The sequence below is a fragment of the Boleophthalmus pectinirostris genome, unplaced genomic scaffold (genome assembly GCF_026225935.1).
Source record: "Boleophthalmus pectinirostris isolate CB_2022bp ecotype Guang Dong unplaced genomic scaffold, ASM2622593v1 HiC_scaffold_8, whole genome shotgun sequence".
Lineage (NCBI taxonomy): Eukaryota > Metazoa > Chordata > Actinopteri > Gobiiformes > Gobiidae > Boleophthalmus > Boleophthalmus pectinirostris.
In genome coordinates this window covers 15,004,462-15,027,270 of record NW_026571515.1, presented here as the reverse complement: position 1 = coordinate 15,027,270, position 22,809 = coordinate 15,004,462, and the positions used below count along the sequence as shown (strand labels likewise).

Here is a 22,809-nt window from a genome sequence, read left to right as displayed (position 1 = left end):
GGATTTAAAGCTGGAATAAAGACAATGTTTGGTGAATTTTTATCAAGGGGATTTTGAGCATCACATACATCACGGCCAAACAGCAGCGATTGGTTAAATAAAAAAAATAAAAAAACACCTACAGTCGAGTGAACAAAGCCTAATGCTGCAAGGTCAGACGGTTTCCACAAAGTGAAAAACCCTGGTTTCTCATCACCGGGATACTGGCATTTCCAGGAGACTGAAATCAGGATACTGGACTCTCACAAAACCAGGATACTCAAAAAACCCGATCATAACCGTGATACTCGAGCATGCATACTTACCCAATGTGTGTGTCAAAAGTGTTCACTGTGTGTCTAACACTGTGGCGATATCACTCCACATTTGCATAAAGCTGATTTCAGTTCAACGGTGCAACTGACTCTACAAACACTCCAGGAAGTACAGACTCAAAGGTACAGGATCCTTCATTATCAGGACCCAGGACCAGGACCATGGCGCCCACGTTTATCTCATTAATCTCATTATATAACATCGTGCCCGTTCAGAGCGACTGTATGTAAACTTAAAACTCATCTCATGCTACTCCCTGAGCCTCTAGTTTCACATTTTATGACTTTGGACTATTACAGGCTCAGTATCAGAAGATGACTACAACATATGTAGGTTTAGGCGACATGCCAAAAAAAATCATAGCGCCATTTTCATAGAGCCAGATCACCATTTCAGGTTTTCTTAGTACTTTTCGTAAAGTCTTGAAGATTAGGGTGACCAGAATTTCAAAATAAAAAACTGGAAGATTTTTTTTTTTTTGGTGGTTGGTAATAATAAAACTGTGAAACAAGTGTATAATTAAGGGAAATTATTATGCAGAAACCATTCATGACGAACATTCGAGTCAGTATAGGTGAGTTTCATTGTTGACAAAAGCGCGTGTTGCATGCTGGAAGTTATTTTGGTCCGCGGCAAAAAACACTAATTCAACATGACGGACGGAACAAGAAAGCACGTAAAGGGTATTGATCCCGGTTATTTATCCACTCTAACGGCAGAGGACTGAAGACGATTCGACCAGAAATTGGTCATAAGCATCGATGGAGCCAAATCACCCTTTTCAACCCATACAAAAGGTGGACCAAACCAAATTTCTGGTCAGAATCACCAACTACCTGGCTAAATTTTCACTTTGGCGATATCCACAATGACTTGGTGGAAACTCCTGAGCCATTCACAGCAGAAAAGATGAAAGCCTCCAAGAGTCTCGATGTGTTGTTGAACTTGTTGGAGTCCACGGTTTGCTAGGATCTTCTACGTTTGTTCTGCGAATGTTTGAAAGATATTTAATTCACCGTTAGCGGTTCTTTTCACTCGGAATACGAAAAAAACATTTTCCTTCTTCCGTGCTTCTATTTGTGCATCCGATAATGCAGCAGGAATTTACCATTATCGGGGATAAATACGCAAGATAACACACTGTGTTTGACCGCTACCGTGTTTCTTGCCTCCGACCAAAACATTTCCCAGCATGCAACGCGGGCTTTTAATAACAATGACGTCAGCTGAAACTCGCCTATAGTCACATTTTCTTTTTGTTTTGGTAATTTTTAAGCAGCTTTACTGTATTTGCATAAATTCGCTGGGACAGGGGACACAGGGCTCAAAACCTGGACTGTCCTGGGTAAATAGAGACGTCCGGTCACCCTTTTTGAGAGGTAACTAAAGCTCTGTGCGGTTTCTCAAAGTTTACGCTTCACTGTGATTAGTTATATCCACCTGTCACTCACTCAGGTTAACCAGTAGGAGGAGAGGGTCATGGAAAGTGTTTTTGACCATAGAGCTGCCATAAATTAGCCTGATTCATCAAACAGTTTCCACGAAGTGAAACCGGCAGCGTTAGGATGCTAGGATTTGCTATTTTACAATCTGTTATAATGTTGTTTCCTCATCACAAACAGACCTGGAGTTGGATTTTGGTTCATTCATACATTTAACACACAAACCCTGCAGATTAAGGCTGAGTTCTTCTCGCAAATCTCTACTGAACTAAAGATAAGATACTGTAAGATAATCCTTTATTGTCTTCCATGGGAGAAATTTGTCTTGGGACAGGGGGTAACACGCTTTACCAAAAAACAGGACAACACAACACAAAGCACCACATAAACAAACACCATAGAACAAAAATAAATACGAGACCAAGTCTTACCATGAGTGATGCACCAACAGGACCTTTAAATTATACTTAACAGGCAAGACCTTGCATTCTTGCATTCTATTAATTATTGCACATTCCCTAAGCTTATGTGCAGTTTTGATTGCACATTCCCTAAGCCTTTTATAATTATTTTTTAACTGCATTATCTGAGTTTAGCAGTTTAACAGCTAGTGGCACAAAAGAATGTTGAATTGTTCAGTTTACAGTTTGGGACCCTAAACCTTCTGCCTGATGGCATCAACTCAAACTGACTGTGAAGAACATGGGTTGGGCCATTGATCACCTTCCTAACAGTCTCCTCAAAAATTTGCTGAAGTGAGCTTGGGGCCACACCCATTATTTTACCTGCTCTTTTAGTCAAGGTAAAGGTAAAAGGAGCTGTTAACTTGAAACTACAGATACATCACAAGGTGGAACTGAGAATTTTGAGCTTTGGAGACATAGACAGACTAATAATAAAGGATTACTCAAACATGTGTGAGTGAAATATGAATTGATGAAATGTTTTAAAGTAAATATTAGTGTTAATGTAGTGTCTGGAAAAGTGAAAAGAGGGCAGATAACGTAAGATTACTCGTATCTCTGCTACTTTTAATGTCCTTGTTAATGTCTTTTTATACTTTATGAATGAAATAAACAAACAAATGTAAAATAAAATGCAAGTCCAGATCTGTTTTCGATACGTTAACAACATTATAACACGACTTAAAGCTCATAAGAGTCAATTTTGATCAAAAAATACGTTGATTTCATGGTGATTTTACATACCAGTCTGGACAGTGATGATGAAAGTGCTGTGTCCGGGTTTAAACTTTGCCCCGCTCGGCTTCAGATACAGGGTCAAACAGAAGGGCTGTCCTCTCCTGACGACCAGGCGCTCCTCCGGGAACTGCTCCGTGTGGTGGTTCACTTTGTTGCTGGTTATGTTCAGCTCATAGCGTTCAATCTCCAAAACTGGAACAAGAATGTGAAAATACAACATCAGAATTTGTACAATAATGTGACAATCCGTGTGTCATTCCTTCATTCGTTTTTCAATATAAAACTAAAAATAAAAAAATGAAAAAACAACTATTTTCTTCATTATTTGTCTCCAAAACCAAAATGAAAAAACAGATAAGAATTCATTTTTTCATTTTTCGATTTTGTGTTTAAATGAACGGCCGTTTCACATTTACGTGACTTCCGTGACTGTGATGCCTGACTGAACCAGGACTGATCCACGTCCGGGACCAGGCCAGGACCAGAGCAGGACCAGAGCGGGACCGGACCGAGACCAGAGCGGACTTCGAGCTTTGACTCAGAGCCTCAGCTTCGAGCTCTGGCCCTGCCATGGGCTCTGAGCCTCCAGTCTGATCCTGGTCTGGTCCTTCTGGTCCCGGCCTGATCCCGGCCTGGCCTCGGTCTCAGTCCTGCTCTGGTCCCGGTCTGGTCTCGGTCTGGTCTCAGTCTGGTCTCAGTCTGGTCCCGGTCTGGTCTTGGTCTGGTCTCAGTCTCGGTCTGGTCCCGGTCTCAGTCCCGCTCTGGTTCCGGCCTGGTCTCGGTCTCAGTCCCGCTCTGGTCCTGGTCTGGTCTCGGTCTGGTCTCAGTCTCGGTCTGGTCCCGCTCTGGTCCCGGTCTGGTCTCAGTCTGGTCCCGCTCTGGTCCCGGTCTGGTCTCAGTCTCGGTCTGGTCCCGGTCTGGTCTCGGTCTGATCTCGGTCTGGTTCCAGTCTGGTCCTGGACCTGCATCAGTCCTGGTTCAGTCCAGCATCGCAGTCACAGAAGTCATGGAAACAGGAAAACGGTCGTTATCTGTTTTTTCCATTCTTCATTTTCTTACAAATGAATGAATGATACACGGATTTGTGACAAATGCAGTATTCTGTAGTAGTTTCATATAGTAGAAGTATTACGTTATTTTGATTTAACCTTTATTTAACCACGTGCAATGTCTAAAACGCTATGTTCAATTGTTTGTACGAGAGCGACCACATCAATGCAAAGTATGAAAAATATAGCCTATTTATAGCCGACGTTATAGCAGTGACATTGACAGAGCAGATACATGGAGCGTACTGCACCTTTAAGTAAGTATTTGGGAAGAACTTTATGACAGTGTTAAAAGTACAACAAAACTTCTAATAAGTAAGAGTAAGAGTAGGTGAGTAAATGCCGTAGCAGTCGTGGTACTCACAGTATTTCAAGATCAGTTTGAAATGTGTGAAAAATCCAGTTCAATTCATCAACTGGACAAAACTTTATTTGGTCGAATTTGGATGAGCTGCGAAACGTATTTGACCAAATAAACTTTTGTCCAGTTGACAAATGGAATTTCTCCTTTTGCCATCAGTTTGAAATACTTTTTATACTCTAAAATACTGTTTCCCAAACTTTTTTTCTGGAGTCTGATATTTTAAAAGTTGCAAAGCTTCATGAGTGATCGTGTCTCTCTGAACTATTAGTATTACTCAGTAACTGAACCAACAATAAAAGGATCCATAAGTGTCCTGACCTGCACTGACCTTTGCTGATTTATCACTCTTCTTTCTGGACATCCAAACAAGCATTTCTCAACTTTAGCTGCAGAAACACTCGTTCAGGGCAGATTAGATCCGCTGACTCGCTCGCTCTCTCATGTGTCAGAACTGTATATTGCAGACTTACATGCGACATGAAACACTGATCTATACGACTAAACGTCCTAAACGAGACACTTTCCAGGAACATTGTCTAGAGCAGAAGAGTCCAGCCCTGTGCATGAGACACACATGTGAGGTTTGGTCCCAGAATCCACCTCCCTCCTGTCCCACTGTGTCCCTGTCCTCTTGTGTGAGTGTGAGTGTGAGTGTGTGTATCTCACTTTTGATTCAATACAACATTTAAAATCGATTCGATACAGTTCAATAAAAACTATCATGGCTGTGATAATAAAAGTCTTTGTTAAACCACTTTTTCTGCAAAGTTCATATGAAACACAAACATTTTAATCACCAAAATAGTGAAAATGTCAAATGTGTCGCATAAATAAGTTTTCTTCCGCTTAACAAACAACAAAACTGTACCACTGTAACAGAACAATTAAGTAAAATGTACAAAAAAAAAATACTCTTGGCGATATTTCAATACAGCAGCCCATGATATATCAATACTGTATCATCACATTAAATGATATGATATATAAGTATTTCAATATTTTTGCACAGCCCTAAGTAGCAGTGGTTTCAATGGCTGTAAATATCAGTAGTAAGTGTAGGAGTATTAGGTCCTAGTAGTCGTAAAAGTAGTAAAAGTAATAGCTCCTTAAACAGATTTGCCCCTGTTCACCTTTGCTGTAGGGCTGGGCGATATGGCCAAAAAATAAAAAAGTTGTTTTTCTGGAACACTCTTTACATTTTCATTCTTATCATATTTTATGATTTAAGCTGTAAACTGCTTGTGACAGAAATGTAGATTGCTGTAACAAGAATAAACCTTAAAACTCACTGGGCTTTGCAAACTGATTCATTATTTATCATCAAGAGATACATCATTTTTCCCACAACATGTGTTCAGCTACATTTGTATATATATATATATATATATATATATATATATTATATATATAAAATTGTAATTGCACCTTAACCCTTGTAATTTTTTCCAAATCTTCATTATTAAAAAACACAAATTCATGTAATTCATTCGATCGGTTGCCCAGCCTTAGATTCATGCTGTGTGTTCGTGTTTTGTTGCTCAGTTCTTTTTCTATCGGCCTAATCCACGACCTACAGCCCGTACAACGCCTTTAATGTTTGTAAAATGTGGGCGCAGAGAGACACGTTCACAGACACACAGTAAAATCTAAATTTATGACAGTCACACAAACAGCTGAGAGAAACAGAAACACCTCTACAGAAACTCAAACCTGAGAACTCCTGTCCGCAAATGACTTCGACCGCTCGCAGTTATTTACTGAGATACACTAATAATAATAATATACTAATAAATATAATCAACGTGTTGACTTAATATAGGTTTCAACTGATAACTTTTTTTTTTTTGCCATATAACACATTTTGTGGGATTTTACATGCCTTTTTAATTAATTAATTAATTAATTAATTTATTTCTATTTAAATTTTAATGTAATGTAATCTTTGTACACTCTACAGCAGGGTGTCAAACTCAAATTCACAGAGGCCAAAATTAAAAACTGGGACTAAGTCGTGGGCCAAACTAAATATTTATTGAAAAATTTCAATTTTTTATCTGTCACATCTGCATGTTTTCTCTTCTTTGGAGATCTGTAATGTTAAACCTTTTCTTATTAAAATAAATGTTTCATAACAGTTTTGCTTAAACATTGAATCCAGAACAAGCAAAATATAAAATAATAACAAAATTTTAAATAAATATTGTCTCTGTTGTCGGCGGGCAGCTCTAATACAGATTTGATGTGATCTCGCGGGCCAAATATAATTATATCACGGCCAAATCTGGCCCCCGGGCCTGAGTTTGACACATCTGCTTTACGGTATCTACACAAAATTACCCACATTTGAATATAATATGATTTACTTATTAGTAAAGTAAGTATATTTTACAGGTTATAACTGTACTTCAAACTGTCAATAGTAAAATAAATATTTTATTAAGATATATTTTGACAGTGTTAATTATAAACCGTAATTATTTCATCTTAATATAATTTATGAATAAATAAATTAGCGCTGGCATTCGTGTCAACACTAAATGTGATTGGTCTGTCACTATTTTGACCTCAACGATATCAAATACCCGTATCCTTTTCACACTTTCACGCCAGTTATAAATAGTTCAGTTTCCACGTCTCCAATAACAACTTCATCGCTTCAAATCTTAAAAAAACTTAATAAAAACCATGTGGACAATTTTTAAAAGTGCATAAAAGTGTCTCACCGGGCCTCATGGTGCAGCAGCGTCGTGTCTCCGTGAAGGACGAGGTGAGTTAAAGACGCGGGGCGCAGTTTGAGCCCAGATATTTAAAGTGTGTGAACCCTGATCACAGCGCCCCCGTGTGGTCCGTCCCGCTGTTGCATCGTTTTTAGATTCAGTCTGTTTTTAGATTTTACTCAGAGACACGTCCTGCTTCCTCTTTACTGTCAGAACTGAGAGGAACACGTCTAGACTCACACTGATACAGAGAGATTTGAGGAAAGAAGGAGCTGACTGAGTCCTGGTTTAGGTCTGACTGAGTCCTGGTTTAGACCTGGTTAGGTTCTAGTTTAGTCCTTGCCTGACCAGACAGTCCCCAAGGTTTTGTCAAAGTGGTTGGTTTTGTGTGACCAGGTAAACTTAGTCCTGGTTTAGATTTAGTGATTAATTCTGGTTTAGACCTGATTGAGTCCTGGTCTAGACCTGGTTTAGATCTGGTCGAGTCCTGTCTTAGACCTGATTGAGACCTGGTTGAGCACTGATTTAGACCTGGTCTAGGCCTGGTTTAGACCTGATGGAGTCATGGTTTAGACTTGATGAAGTCCTGGTTTAGACCTGGTTTAAACCTGGTCTAGATCAGGTTGAGTTCTGTCTTAGACCTGGTTGAGTCCTGGTTTAGACCAGATTGAGTACTGGTTTAGAGCTGGTTAAGACCTGGTTCAGACCTGATGGAGTCCTGGTTTAGTCCTGGTTTAGATCAGGTTGAGTCCTGTTTTTGACCTGGACTGATTTAGACCTAGTTTAGTCCTGGTTCAGACCTGGTTCAGACCTGGTTTAGACCTGGTATAGTCCTGATTTAGTCCTGGTTTAGTCCTGGTTCAGACCTGGTTGAAACCTGGTTTAGTCCTGGTTATTCCTGGTTTAGTCCTGGTTTAGTCTTGGTTTAGTCCTGGTTTAGTTCTGGTGGGGTTCCTTGTCTGACCAGACAGTCCCCAAAGTTTTGTCAAATTGTTTGGTTTTGGGTGGACAGGTAATGGAGTCCTGGTTCAGACCTGATGGAGTCCTGCTTTAGACCTGGTTGAGTCCTGGTTTAGAGCCAATTGAGTACTGGTCTAGACTTGGTTTAGACCTGGTTCAGACCTGATGAAGTCCTGATTTAGACTTGACTGACTTTATTTACACAAAAATAGAAGTTTAAAGGTGCACTGCGTAACATTCTAGCAGAGGATCCACCACCTGCTCGTCTCCATGGAAACGTCATTGCTTTGTCTAGAATATTCCACAATATAAACCTCTATTTCAAACCTAAAAATACAAAAGTACCACCTTTAAGTCAGTGAAATACCTGATAAGACACTTTCAATTCTAACCGTTTCTTTCCACATTAAAATAAAAACTCAACACATTTGTTTTTTTTCCATAAATTATGTATTTAAGTTAAAATATATTACTGTATTTTCACAACAAATAAATCATATGTACGTCAGGTGAAAACAAAGGCACTTTCAGTCTGCAGGGGAGTAAGAAAATGTGGATTACAGATAAAAATATTGTAAAAGTTATGTAAAAATAGTGTTAAAATATTGTAAAAGTATTGTAAAAGTATTGTCAAGTTTGAACCAGCAGTGCTACAGAGAAGAAGAGTTTTACATCTGAGAGAAAAAGGAACTGTGACAACAAAAAAATATGAAATAAACAAACAAATAAAAACAAAATAAATGACAATAAATCTTCAAATTGAAATTCACAAATAATAATCATCTTTAGAAGTTATATTGTGATAAAAATAAGTAATTTCCCTTTAGTTCATTTGAACTATTTCTGATAATTAATGATATTAGTCAAAAATATTTATGGTTTTACATGATTCTATGGAAACCCTGAGCGGCAAAAGAGAAAAAAAAATACAAAAACGAGGTGTGTCATTTGGGCTCTATTTTTTAGTCTTTTTTTTTTTTTAACATTTTTTTAAATTTATTTTTTTTCTATAATAATTTTTTTAAGTTGTTGGTGGGGGGGGAGGCACATCATTTGGGCTCTATTTTCAAAGTCTTTTTGTCTTTTTTTGTTGTTGTTGTTGGTGCAAAAAAACAAAAACAACAACACACAAAAAAAACCAGGCACGTCATTTGGGCTCTATTTTCAAAGTTCTTTTGTTTTGTTTTTTTAAATAATTCTTTAATTTTTTTAGAGTTGTTGGTGCAAAAAAAAAAAAAAATTATGTGAATGTTTTTTTTCTTTTGCCGCTCAGGGCTTCCGCATTATTCTAATCGCACTGTTACAAAATCATTGACAAAAATATTAAGAAAACACAAAATATGGACCATCAACCAGACCACAGCTGATTCAAACTGTGCCTGCGTGTATCCTGGTGGTGTGTCCCTGAGCAAGACACTTCATAAACAATACATTTTTAACACTCTAGTCAGAGGAAGGGCAAAAAAACCTGTTCAGTTGAGATTTAAAAACGATTGTGCTTGTGTTTGATGTATAATTATGATCTATGACCCTGTAGATTATTATGTTGTAATTTGGGCATTTTAAATCACAATATTCAACAAATCAACTTAACTAAAAGAAATAAATCCGCTGACTTGTGGATCAGCGCGCCCCCGTGTGGTCTGTCTGACTGTTGCATCACTCGTCTGTTTTTAGATTTCACTCAGAAACACGTCCTGCTTCCTCTTTACAATAAGAACTGAGAGGAACACGACTAGACTCAGACTGATACAGAAAGATTTGGTAGAAAAGGAGGAGGTTTAGACCTGATGGGGTCCTGGTATAGACCTGATGGAGTTCTGTTCTAGACCTGGTCAAGACCTAGTTTAGTCCTGGTTGAATCATGGTTCAGACCTGATTTAAGGCCTGGTTTAGACCTGGTTTAGTCCTGATTTATAAATGATTAAATCCTTCTCTAGAACTGGTTTAGACCTGATGGAGTCCTGGTTCAGACCTGATTTGAGTCCTGGTTTAGACTTGATTGAGTCCTGGTCTAGACATGGTTTGGACCTGATGTAGTTCTGGTTTAGACCTGTTTAAGTTCCGGTCTAGACCTGGTTTAGACTTGACTGAGTCCTGGTTTAGATCTAACTGTGTCCTGGTTTAGACCTGATGGAGTCCTGGTTTAGACCTGGTTTAGACTTGATTAAGTCCCAGTCTATAAATGGTTTAGACCTGATGGAGTCCTGGTCTAGACCTGGTCTAGACTTGGTTGAATCCCGGTTTAGACCTGGTTTAGACCTGGTTGAGTCCTGGTTTAGACCTGGTTCAGACCTGATGTAGTCCTGGTTTAGACCTGCTTTAGACCTGCTTCAGACCTGATGTAGTCCTGGTTTAGACCTGGTTTAGACCTGGTTTAGACCTGATTTATAACTGATTAAGTCCTTCTCTAGAACTGGTTTAGACCTGATGTAGTCCTGGTTTAGACCTGGTTTAGAACTGGTTTAGACCTGCTGTAGTCCTGGTCTAGACCTGATTTAGACCTGACCAGATCAGAACTCTACTCCTCAGAGCATCTAATTAAACTTGAACTAAAATTTATGAATACAATTTTTTAAAACTTTGCATGTTCTCCCTGTGGTTTCTGTTTGCTCTGAAAATAAGATTCAGCGTGATTATTCTGCTTGAAAAAAAAAATTTTTAAATAAAACGTCTCCTGTAAATATTCTCATGATTTCAGTAACGTGAGAGTTTACAGAGTGGTCTCACCCTTTTGAAAACAATTTAACAACAGCACTGGAGCAGCAGAAATAAAACACAATTATAATTTGACACAAAATTCATAATAAAATGATCCCAAACTGGACAAAAACACATGCGCAATTTAGAGCTGAACCTGCAGAAGAGACAAAAACACAGCATAAAGAATCAAATAAAACAATAAATCACATATATTTATCCAAAATATATGATTGTATATGATTTATATTTGAAGTATATTGATGTCGTAGCAAAGGACTGACATTTCTGCATGAGTTTATAGAAAAAATTGTGGATTCTGTAAAAAAAAAAAAATAAAATAAAATAAAATAAGCCAGTGATTTTGTGTGTAGATAAAAACTGAAAGTATGACTTGAGAGTGATAAAAGAAAAGAGAGAAATTAAAACACAAAATAAACAAAAAAAACTTGAATAACTGTGCAGCATCGTCTTCAAAAGTGTGTCACTGGCACACAGTAAATTAAAAAAAGTCCAGCTTCACAAATCCTGCCCGGTTCTGGACCAAAACAGTTCTGTAAAAATCATAAAAAATGTCATGAGTTAAATTGAAATCACAGTTTTGTAAAGTTTTTTTCCTGATCACTAACGGAACTGGAGTTGTGTTTTGTTTCATTCACACATGTTTAACGCACAAACACACCTGCACATTTAGGCTGAGTTTTTCTTCACTCAAACAAAAAAAAAAAAACACTGTTCCACCTTGTGATGTCATGTGGTAATACAGGAAGTGCTCCACTGTGTTTTTAAACTCCACACACATTCACTAGAGCAGGGGTGGGCAATTATTTTTTCAATAGGGCCACATGAGAAACAGAAAATATTGTGGAGGGCCGAACAGAAATCTTTCACTCAATTCTGCATAATATTAACTGTATTTCTGTATAAAAAAACAGTAAATATTTTTGTTTTGACGAGCTGCTCAGACTGGAAAGAGTTTATGTTATGATTAAGTAATGAAAAAGTGAGGTTGTCTTATAAAAAATGTCATTAAAAACACCCATGCATGAGGTAAAATTAAAAAATATGTTTATTTTTAATTCCAAATGAGTTTAAAGGGGCAGGTCAGAGTCGACCAAAGGGCCTTAACTTGAAAACTACTACTTCATGACATCACAAGGTGGATCAGAGCATTTTGAGCTTTAGAGATGTCGACAGACTGATAATAAAGTTTTACTCAAACATGTGTGAATGAAACAAAACACAGTTTCAGTGCTGTTTTTGATGAGTCAGCAACATTCTAACATGGTTAAATCTCACATGAGTCAGTTGTTTATGATCTGTGACCTGTGATGTTTTTATTGTTATAAACACAGACGCTCATCATATGACCTCACCTCAGGTCACCATCCTCACACCTCAGTGGATTTTCCCACGCCAGATTTGTCTCCCTGAAAAACAAGTCAGAGTGAGTTTAGTCCATGGCCTTGTATTTAAAATGCTTAAAGGTTTAGTATTTTTTAATCTTTTGCTGTTGACAAAGGAGAAATTCAATTTGTCAACTGGACAAATGTTTAATTAGATCAAAAAGCATTTGTCCAGTGGACAAGTTAAATTTCTCAACAGGGATTCTACACACACAAGCTTTGCTGTTGTTGTGTTTTGCTGTTACAACTTTTGAATTCCCCCTCGTGGGATAAATACCATTTCTTATCTTATAGTTTTTTTGAAAATTGACCTCGATAAAGGCAATAGTAAATATTTAGTGTGTGCTTTTGAGACTCTAAGCTTGAATAAAACTCTGGAGGCTCAGATCCTCAAAAGGATGCTGTAAATATTTTATATATTGCTTTTATCAGGGCAGATTCTCAAAAACTTAAAACTGAAACTAAGGTTAAAGTAAGGCTTAAGGTAATAGCAACAAAACAGTTTGTCTGAGGGCCCATTTGGCCCCTGGGCCATAGTTTGGAGATGCTGGTAATAGGTAAAAAAATATAAGCATAGCCCATGTAGCTGTATTACCTGGACAGTGGGCAGACTCTGGGACTTGTGCACTGGTGCTGGTCCTCTCCGGGACAGGGCAGGGGAGCTGGGGGTCCTGAGGCTGGGGGTCCTGCAGAGAGAGCCCCGGCGGGAGAGGAGGGAGGAGGGAGAGTCCACCACCTCTGCCCCCAACGCAGACAGACAGCTCACGTCAGAGCGGAAGACAGGAGCACAGTCCCCCGAAGAGTCTGTGCTGTCCACTGGAAAAAAATAAACAAACAAACAAACAAACAGTAAAAGTCCAATATTATACAAAATTTACTCTTGTGAGCTTTAAACTATGTTATAATTTTGTTACCTCCTCAAAAACACACCAAGTTACTTTTTACCTTTCATTCAGTAGAGATTAGAAATTCCAGAGTTGAAATCATCCAAATGATTCTATAGAAAATGAGTTTGAAAACATAGTGGAGCACTTCTTGTATCACCACATGTGAGTATTTTCAGTTTGAGAGAAGAACTTAGGATTTTAGTGCATTTATTTTAGTTTGGGTCAACCAGCTGCCTAAAGAATAAATATAGACACTCTCTTATCCAGTTTTCAGAAAAACAAGTCTGTGAGTTTGTGGTCAGTTCATATAATTTGCGCACGAGTGACAACACTACATGTGCACAGAGGCTTGGCTCTTTAATATTCATGAGGAAACTTGTCCGTGATTGGGACAGTGTTTCCCGCAGCGCTTTATAGTTATAGCGGCCGCCTTGACTACGTCCCTCCAAACCACGTGAATCCTCGCAAAACTCTGTCCCTACTGAAAGGATATTTTCAACCACTGGGGACGTTGTAACTGCAGCAGATCTGCTCTTACTGCAGACAGTGTGGACAATTTGTTTTTTCTGGCCAAAAACATCACGACTGAGTAAAACTTCATCCTTCATAGTGTTAGTGCTGCTCTTTACTTTTTAAAAAGATTTGTTTACTGTTTACAAGGAATTTATTAATTGTAATATTTCAAACATTTGTTGCTTATTTGAGAACATTTTATTTAACTTATTAGTTTTACCAAGCAGCACTTTGCATTTATTTTATTTTCCCGTTTGTATAATGTTAAACAAATTGTTGGTTTAATAAACACACAAATGGTTTTGCATTTTGTTCCCGTACTGTACCAAAAATGAACCGAACCGTGATTTCAAAACTGTGGTACGTACCCAACCATGATTTTTGTACCGATACACCAATAGTCTCTATATATAGGTCCAAAAAAGTTTCTCTGGATTCAGTATTGGTAAAAACTCATTTAAACTTGTGACCTTCTTGCAATGGGGCATATACTGCTAATACACAGTCAACTCTTTATGTGTGAAAAGCATTTTCAGGTAAATAAATAAACACAGTGACAGTATTTCTTCTAGTGTTTCTTCTGTATTTCACAGACTCACAGAGGGGCAGTGGGGGTCTCCAGCTCTCACAGCGGTGCAGGAGGTGCTGGTGCAGGTGGAGGTTGTTGAGCTCGTTCTCCGCCGCAGCTTCGGGAGAGGAGCAGCCGAGCCCGCCGACCCCAGGCTCCGCACCGGGACAGGCGTTTCCGTGGTAACCGGCGGGGGGGAGGGACCCGCGGCCGGACGAGGACGAGGACTGGCTGAGGGTGGTGGAGGCGGTGCTTCCGGAGCCGATGGAGTTTGGGCGAGGAACTAGGCCCCTGTGTGAACAACAGGCCACAGGGACTGACCACACACAGCAACAGAGGCGCAGAGGTTAGAGGAGCAGCTGCACAAGTTAGTATTAACCTCAGAGAGCAGATACTTGACTTAAAGAACACATATTATGCAAAACTGACTCATGTTATTCTGTTTTCCCTTGTCAAAAACATACCTGGAGTTGTAGTCCAATGAGATTCATTTGGTCTTCTGATATTTTATCTTATTAGGTTCTTTTTACAGACCAAGAGTTTGTTTTCATACCTGACAGTTTCGATTGCTCACTAGCACTCTTCCTCAGAGTGCAGTCCTGCAGGTGGCGCTGTCGTCCTGCCTCCATTGGTAGGAAAACAGCTCTAAAACCTGTATTAACCAGCTGAGCGAACACATCACAGTAACATCACGTGACTCTGAGGAAGAGCGTTAGTGAGCAGCCGAAACAATTCATGTTTTAATAATGTTTCAGGGTGCACTCACACTGGGACGACCTTTGCTCCGGCCTGACAGCATCATCACTCTGTTTCTTTACATGCTGCTCAGCGTGGCTATTGATTTAATGAAGAAAATAAGTCCAGTGGCATGAAATATGTATTAAACAGTGAGACACATATGAGTCCTTTTGTGATGTGTGTTCCTCTGTGAGTTTGTGGATATAATAACAGCAGGAGGAGTGAGGACAGCAGGAGGAGGGAGGCTGAAAAACTTCTGTCTCTGTCATAATCCTTATTGAACATAAGCATGGATTCACTGTGTGTGTGTTTTTTTTAGAAGAGTTTATTCACTGTTTCCCTCATATGAGGAACATCAGCACACAACAGGGCTCGTATAGTAAAGTGGTGCGTGTACTCATACAAGAAAGTCCCAAACATGCCCAGGCATCACAGGCTCACACTGGACTATCGGACCAAAGCTTTCTAGGTCTAGGCTATCTGTGCGTCTGCATGGTTTGATTAGGTTAATGTGAGTGCATCCTAAAAAATATGATTCTGTTCCCATTTTAAACCAAAAAAAAAAAAAGACTGAAATATGAACTGCAAACAAACTAATATAAGAATCACATTTCAGAACAGGTTTGTACAGATGTAAACTACAGGGCAGGGGTCTCCAGCCTTTTTCCTCCGGTGAGCTGCCTTTATTAAACAAAAATGCCATCGAGCTACTCATTTAAGAGGCCGTAAGAAACTGAGACAATTATAAGAAAGAAGGTGAGCCTTTAGGTAGATGCGGATAAAACATAAACCACCGTCCATTTATCAGTGCACAAAGTTGGGTTTTAAAATTATACATTTACAATGGTCATAGGCATGTAATTAACAAAATTTTATTATTCAGCACAGTGGTATAATTTCAAAATCCATTCGTGAGTCACTTGGATGGGGGTGGAGAGTTACTCATTGGAGACTCCTGCTATAGGGTTTGCAGTTTTTATGTAGAATAAGACGGGAGATTTTTTGGTTTGTGGAGAAAATTGTGGTATTTCAAAAACAGCAACCTGAGAAATAGTGACCAAAAGCATGTTTAAAAGAGAATTAAAGCCAATACTTTTTCTTTAACCTTTATAGTTACAAATACTGTACTGTGCACTCCATTGATTTTGAGATTTAAAGTGAACCACCAAATGATGACTTTAAAGTGTATTAGTCCCTGAGTGATAGTGTCTGTGTAGAGGAGTAGAGGAGCCTTACTTCTTCCGGGCAGGCTGCAGTTCACCGCCCGGTCACAGATAGCAGCGTCGCTCGGCTGAATGTCCAGAAACGGTTTGTGTCCGATTCCCATGAAAACTCTCTCCTGTAAACGCATCTCTGAAACACGAGAATCACAACACAATCATGACGTTACTATTCACATTTAAGATCCCAGTAAAGAAATGATAAACTTTTAGAGAACAATAACATTAGAATTCACACAATAAACACTAGTATACAGAAAATACCGTCTACAAACACCAACACATGACCCCTGTTTTATCTTCGTTTCTCTGGCTGCCTGTGTGATTTAGAATCGATTTTAAGATTTTACTGATCACTTTTAAAGCTTGTTTAGGTCTTGTACCAAGTTACATTTCCTCTGTAGCTTTTCAAAGTCCAGACTCCGGTCTCGGCTTTGGAATGACCTGCCTGAGAAAAAAAAAAAACTCAATATAGTTTGCTATATCTCGATACACGACATATATCTCAATATCTGTATGGGAAAAATACCCCCCAAAAAACTACTGCAAAAACAAATCTGCCAAATTCCACAAGGTCCTTTTTATTGAAGTGCAAGAGGTAGGCAGTTCATGTAGGGACAAAGTGCTTCTGCCACATTTAAGATTACAAAAAATCCCTAATTACACAAATAATAATTTAACTGTAAAATAAAATAAATAATACATATTGTCTTCTTTTCATTCATAAATAAAACAACTCAACTCAAGCTCATCATTGCATTAACTCCTTATTTTAACAGACGCATGTTCCTCACCAGCGTCAGGAGCTCTGAGGTTTCCCACAATCCAGAATCCAGCTCAGATCACTCCGAACTTTTCCAAACACTATTGTACAAGTTACACTGCAGCAGATTATTCATTAAAATCTTCTGCATCAATAAACTTTACATTACTAAATTTTACAACATTTAAAGCAGGGGTGTCCAAACGTTTTTCATCAAGGGCCACATATCTAAACACAGACCAAGCAGAGGGCAGATCGAGGGCCGTAGACTGGTGTTCAATACAGAGAATAATAGAATGAATAAAGACTGATGGCTCATTCTAATGTGTTAAACATGCACATATTTCAAAGATCCTTAAAACCACACACTAAATATTCAATATTAGCTTTATCAAGGTAGATTTTCAAAAAACCTGCAGTAAAAAGTTCATTTTTAATTGATGCAAGGTAATTTGGGCCAAGTCACCTGGAAGCCCGAGGGCCAAGAAACATTTGTCCGAGGGCCACATTTGGCCCACAGGCCGTAGTTTGGACATGCCTGATTTAAAGCATAACGACTGTAGAGCCACATCAGCACGTTTGAGATTATAATGTGTTTAATGCAGTTTTGTGCACCTGTTTATGTTTTACAGAAACAAAACTTAAAAGCACATGACTCATTTGTATAAACAGTTCGATCCTTGTGCTGATGCGGTTCAGCTTCTTTCGGACTAAAGGACACGACTCAGTGGAATATGAGGATGTGCTGTTGATGGTTTTGTCTGTAAATGGTGGAAAAGGTTCGTGGTGCGAGAAGCTCACCACCAGGCACCAACTTTCAGCATTCACGGCGGTAGTGAGGAGTGAATGAGAAAAGCAGCAGAATCAGGGAGGCGAGAGCGCACACAGAGAGGGCAAACAATCATAGCTGTGAAATCAGAATTAAATACAAGCATTATATCGATATATACGATATGTCAAAATTGTGCTTAAAAATATCTCCCTATATAATTCAAATATCGAGATATCACCCACCCCTAATCAGTATCATCTTTTAAATCACTTCTTAAAACTCATTTTTATCGGTTGGCTTGATTTTATTCCTTATTTATTTTTATTCTATTTCTTTTATAACAAATAGAATTATTGAATCCAATCCACTTTATTTCTATAGCACATTTCACAAACAAACAGTTTCCATTCATAATAATAACAATAACAATAAGATGAAAAAATAAAGTACTAAAACTGTTTAAATTGTATGCATCATTGTCTGTTTTTGTGTTCTTTCTCTTTGCTATTCATAGGTTTTTGTACAGCACTTTGTAAACTTTGCTTTTAAAAGTGCTTTATAAAGAATTATTATTATTATTATTATTATTATTATTATTATTATTATTATTATTATTATTATGCAGTGAAATGCACATAATTGACATTTGGGTGTTACATCTCTTTGACCTGATCAAAAATTCACTGACAAAATTTGTAGCTGGTCTTGAATCTGAATTAAAATCACAAGTGAAACGATAATGATGATAACGATTCTTACAGGTTTTAGTCATACTGTATTTGTTCGGCAGTTTTGGGGATTTTTTGTGCTTTTTTTTGTATTTCCAATTAAAACCACAGAGCAGATCTAAAGTAAGTTTCTGTTTCTTCTTCTTCATTTTGTGTCTGTTCGTCTGTGTCACCTGTTCGTCTGGTGACACTGGACCACAGGGGAATGTGACTCCACAGCGCCTCTTGTGGTCAGTTTGTGGCAGTGCTCTTCACCCTTCACCGTGTGACCCAAACCAGAGTGCGCCTCGTCATGTGAGCCGTGTAACATGTCGTGCCAACACAAAGAACACAAAGAGGGCAAACCGCTTTTAAATCACCTTTCAACCTGCACACTGGCCTTGGATATATTTTAACTTTAGTACCGTACATGTTTGTGCCCTTTCATGTATTTATCTGTCGTGTCCAACAAGTTAAAACTGAAAGGAAGGGTAAGTATCCTGTCCTCTTCTTGGTTTCAAAACGGTATTGAGTGAACCATTGCTTTAAACTACAAACAGAAAACATATACAAGTTTTCTCATTGTCTCGTGTCATTCGTTCAGTCATCTTTAAATATAAAATCAAAAATAAGGAAATGAAAAAAACAAAAATTTTCTTCATTATGTGTCTCCAAAATCCAAATGAAAAAACAGACAACGATTCGTTTTTTCAGTTTTCATTTTTGTGTTTAAGTGAATAATGGAAAAAACGGATAACGGCCGTTTCCCGTTTCCGTAACTTAAAATGCGAGGCCGGACGGAACCAGGACTAAACCAGTACTAAAACAGGACTAAAACAGAACTAAACCAGGACTGAACCAGGATTAAAACAGGACTAAACCAGGTCTAAACCATTTTCAGTCAGGTCTGGTTCCGGCCTCAGTCCCGATCTGGTCCCGGTCTCAGTCCTGGTCTAAGGCCTGGTCTGAGTCATGGTCTGATCCCGGTCTCAATCCTGGTCCTGGTTCCGGTCTGGTCCCGGACTCAGTCCTGGTCCTAGTCCCAGTTTATGTCCTGGTCTCAGTCCTGGTCTGGTCCCGATTTCAGTCCTGGTCTGGTTCCGGTCTCAGTCCTGGGATGGTTCTGGTCTGGTCCCGGACCTGGTTTAGTCCTGGTTCAGTCCTGGTTCAGTCCTGTTTCAGTCCTGTTTCAGTCCTGGTTCAGTCCTGCTTTAGTCCTGGTTTAGTCCTGGTTTAGTCCTGGTTCAGTCCTGCTTTAGTCCTGGTTTAGTCCTGTTTTAGTCCTGGTTCAGTCCTGGTTCAGTCCTGGTTCAGTCCTGGTTCAGTCCTGGCTTAGTCCTGGTTCAGTCCTGGTTCAGTCCTGCTTTAGTCCTGGTTTAGTCCTGGTTCAGTCCTGCTTTAGTCCTGGTTTAGTCCTGTTTTAGTCCTGGTTCAGTCCTGGTTCAGTCCTAGTTCAGTCCTGCTTTAGTCCTGGTTTAGTCCTGGTTTAGTCCTGGTTCAGTCCTGCTTTAGTCCTGGTTTAGTCCTGTTTTAGTCCTGGTTCAGTCCTGGTTCAGTCCTGGTTCAGTCCTGGTTCAGTCCTGGTTCAGTCCTGGCTTAGTCCTGGTTCAGTCCTGCTTTAGTCCTGGTTTAGTCCTGGTTCAGTCCTGCTTTAGTCCTGGTTTAGTCCTGTTTTAGTCCTGGTTCAGTCCTGGTTCAGTCCTAGTTCAGTCCTGCTTTAGTCCTGGTTCAGTCCTGGTTCAGTCCTGGTTCAGTCCCGTTTTAGTCCTGGTTCAGTCCTGGTTCAGTCCTGGTTCAGTCCTGTTTTGGTCCTGGCTTAGTCCTGGTTCAGTCCTGGTTTAGTCCTGGCTTAGTCCTGGTTCAGTCCTGGTTCAGTCCTGGTTTGGTCCTGGCTTAGTCCTGGTTCAGTCCTGGTTCAGTCCTGCTTTAGTCCTGGTTTAGTCCTGGTTCAGTCCTGCTTTAGTCCTGTTTTAGTCCTGGTTCAGTCCTGGTTCAGTCCTGCTTTAGTCCTGGCTTAGTCCTGGCTTAGTCCTGGTTCAGTCCTGCTTTAGTCCTGGTTTAGTCCTGTTTTAGTCCTGGTTCAGTCCTGGTTCAGTCCTAGTTCAGTCCTGCTTTAGTCCTGGTTCAGTCCTGGTTCAGTCCTGGTTCAGTCCCGTTTTAGTCCTGGTTCAGTCCTGGTTCAGTCCTGGTTCAGTCCTGTTTTGGTCCTGGCTTAGTCCTGGTTCAGTCCTGGTTCAGTCCTGGTTTAGTCCTGGCTTAGTCCTGGTTCAGTCCTGGTTCAGTCCTGGTTTGGTCCTGGCTTAGTCCTGGTTCAGTCCTGGTTCAGTCCTGCTTTAGTCCTGGTTTAGTCCTGGGTCAGTCCTGCTTTAGTCCTGTTTTAGTCCTGGTTCAGTCCTGGTTCAGTCCTGCTTTAGTCCTGGCTTAGTCCTGGCTTAGTCCTGGTTCAGTCCTGCTTTAGTCCTGGTTTAGTCCTGGTTCAGTCCTGTTTTAGTCCTGGCTTAGTCTCGGTTCAGTCCTGGTTCAGTCCTGTTTTGGTCCTGGCTTAGTCCTGGTTCAGTCCTGGTTTAGTCCTGGTTTAGTCCTGGTTCAGTCCTGGTTCAGTCCTGGTTTAGTCCTGGTTCAGTCCTGGTTCAGTCTTGTTTTAGTCCTGGTTTAGTCATGTTTTAGTCCTGGTTCTGTCCTGTTTTAGTCCTGGTTCAGTCCGTAAGTGGCGCAAAAGTCCGGCATCACAGTTTAAGTCACGAAAATGGGAAACGGTCGTTATCCGTTTTTTCATTTTGGTTTTGGAGACAAATAATGAAGAAAGTGAGTTTTGGTTTTATTTTGAAAAACAAATGAACGAATGCTACATGGATTCCTCACACTCCTTTTGTCCACTTCTTTATACAGTCCACAGTTCATTATCATTACGCTGTACCTCTGCTGTGGTTGGCCTGGTTCCACAGGATCCTCTCCAGGTCCATGGTCCAGGCTCTCTTCACCTCCACACTGGCGGCTCTCAGCGTGTACGTGTCCTCAGACTTCCTCCGACGGAACCAGATCTCAAAGCACAGGCCGCTCAGGGACGAGTTATGGGTCATACCGATGTCACTGGTCTGGAACAAAACAAGAACAAAAGTACATTTATATCAAGTGTCAAATGAAAGGTTAGTTTGTGCCATCAGAAAGGTACATACTGAAGTTAGTAGGCTGAATGAATCTTTTAAAGAACATGCTGTACCTGATTTTTTATGTAAAGTACATTTGGTTTGACCCAGTAGAGAAATATTGTACAAACAGCTCAAAATGAGGCCGATGTGTGCTGTGTGTGTGTATGTGTATGTGTGTGTGTGTTACCTTGAAGGACTGCTTGTAGACATAGACGTCATTGCCCACGTCAGTTTTCTTGGTTTTGCTGAAGAGGATGAGCTCCTCAAACAGAAACACTCGCCGCACACACTTTTTCTTCCTGAACAGAACCGTGAACTCGTCCTGACGGATCAGCTGGCCCTGCTCCTTCAGGTTCACCTGAGGGACACGGGAAGAGTTTTACACTTATATTTACTCTAAGGTGGTCTCTTTTCTTTACTATGTTCCTAGTATTCAACTTTTGTTGCATTTATTCCATTACAGGTGATTTTATTGCCAAAAATATATTACAAGTCTATAATAAAGACTTGCTCCTTGGCCTGATGGTGTCCGTGCTTGTCTCCATACAGAAGACAAGACAGAACCCTCTAACTTAAAACCAGTACTGCAGTTTTCACACGTTCTAAAGACACATATATTGCTGAACTGCCTCGTGTGAAACAAGTGAGACAAACAGAAGTGAGCGTCTGTGATCATGAGGACAGTAACTGTAATTTTACTCTGTAAGGGTGACTGGTGTCCTACAGACCAACTATACAAGCCCCTGGTCCTGTCTCTGTGCTGAGAGCAGCTGCTCCCTCTTTACATGAACCACACAATAATGTGGCAGATTTTTACCCTGATGCCCTCCCAGCTGCAAGAAGAGACATAACTGTGACTAGAGTGAACAATGGGGGTGAAGTGTCTGACCCAGGGGCAAAACATTTGTGAATTTAGATATTCAGCCATTCTTTTTTACAGTTTCTTTTATTCTATACGAGCCTCTGCTCTAAATCTGACCTCTGAAGTGAACAGTGCACATACATGAGTCACTCACATCACAGTCCCTGATGGCGTCCATTGTGAGCAGGTCATTCCCGTGTCTCATCTGGAAGCGCACCAGGTCGGCTGCAGCCTGGATGTCTGCTCTGTCCCTCTCCCTGTCTGCTCGGGTGTACTCAGGCACAAAGACCCCAGGCCCACACAGAGACGAGCCCACCAGAGACAGCATGTCCTGGAGCAGCAGGCTGTATTTACTGATCCTCTGGACGGGTCTGAGGAGGTACGAGGACAGGTCCATGTGGTCCCCCAGCTCCTGCTGCTTCTTCTGATGGACCATACAGACACAGGTGAGACAAGCAGAGGACATGGAGAATGA

At 40.0% G+C, this 22,809-nt stretch overlaps 2 protein-coding genes across 2 annotated transcripts in view; both read right to left on the bottom strand.

The window, feature by feature from the left end:
- Positions 1 to 7,216, bottom strand: part of LOC110174723 (protein-glutamine gamma-glutamyltransferase 2-like) — a 38,533-nt gene extending 31,317 nt beyond the window's left edge. Inside the window, exons 1-2 of the mRNA XM_055166276.1 lie at positions 7,096 to 7,216; positions 2,966 to 3,151 (exon numbers count right to left, since the gene is read on the bottom strand). Of these exons, the coding sequence (XP_055022251.1) occupies positions 2,966 to 3,151; positions 7,096 to 7,105 (196 nt within the window). The 5' untranslated portion in view covers positions 7,106 to 7,216. The remainder of the gene's footprint in view (positions 1 to 2,965; positions 3,152 to 7,095) is intronic.
- A 3,689-nt stretch (positions 7,217 to 10,905) lies between these two features.
- Positions 10,906 to 22,809, bottom strand: part of LOC110174724 (uncharacterized) — a 62,232-nt gene continuing 50,328 nt past the window's right edge. Inside the window, exons 18-26 of the mRNA XM_055165891.1 lie at positions 22,618 to 22,758; positions 22,489 to 22,587; positions 21,660 to 21,830; positions 21,241 to 21,418; positions 16,098 to 16,214; positions 14,155 to 14,439; positions 12,751 to 12,971; positions 12,126 to 12,179; positions 10,906 to 11,303 (exon numbers count right to left, since the gene is read on the bottom strand). Coding sequence (XP_055021866.1) covers positions 12,141 to 12,179; positions 12,751 to 12,971; positions 14,155 to 14,439; positions 16,098 to 16,214; positions 21,241 to 21,418; positions 21,660 to 21,830; positions 22,489 to 22,587; positions 22,618 to 22,758 — 1,251 coding nt within the window. The 3' untranslated portion in view covers positions 10,906 to 11,303; positions 12,126 to 12,140. The remainder of the gene's footprint in view (positions 11,304 to 12,125; positions 12,180 to 12,750; positions 12,972 to 14,154; positions 14,440 to 16,097; positions 16,215 to 21,240; positions 21,419 to 21,659; positions 21,831 to 22,488; positions 22,588 to 22,617; positions 22,759 to 22,809) is intronic.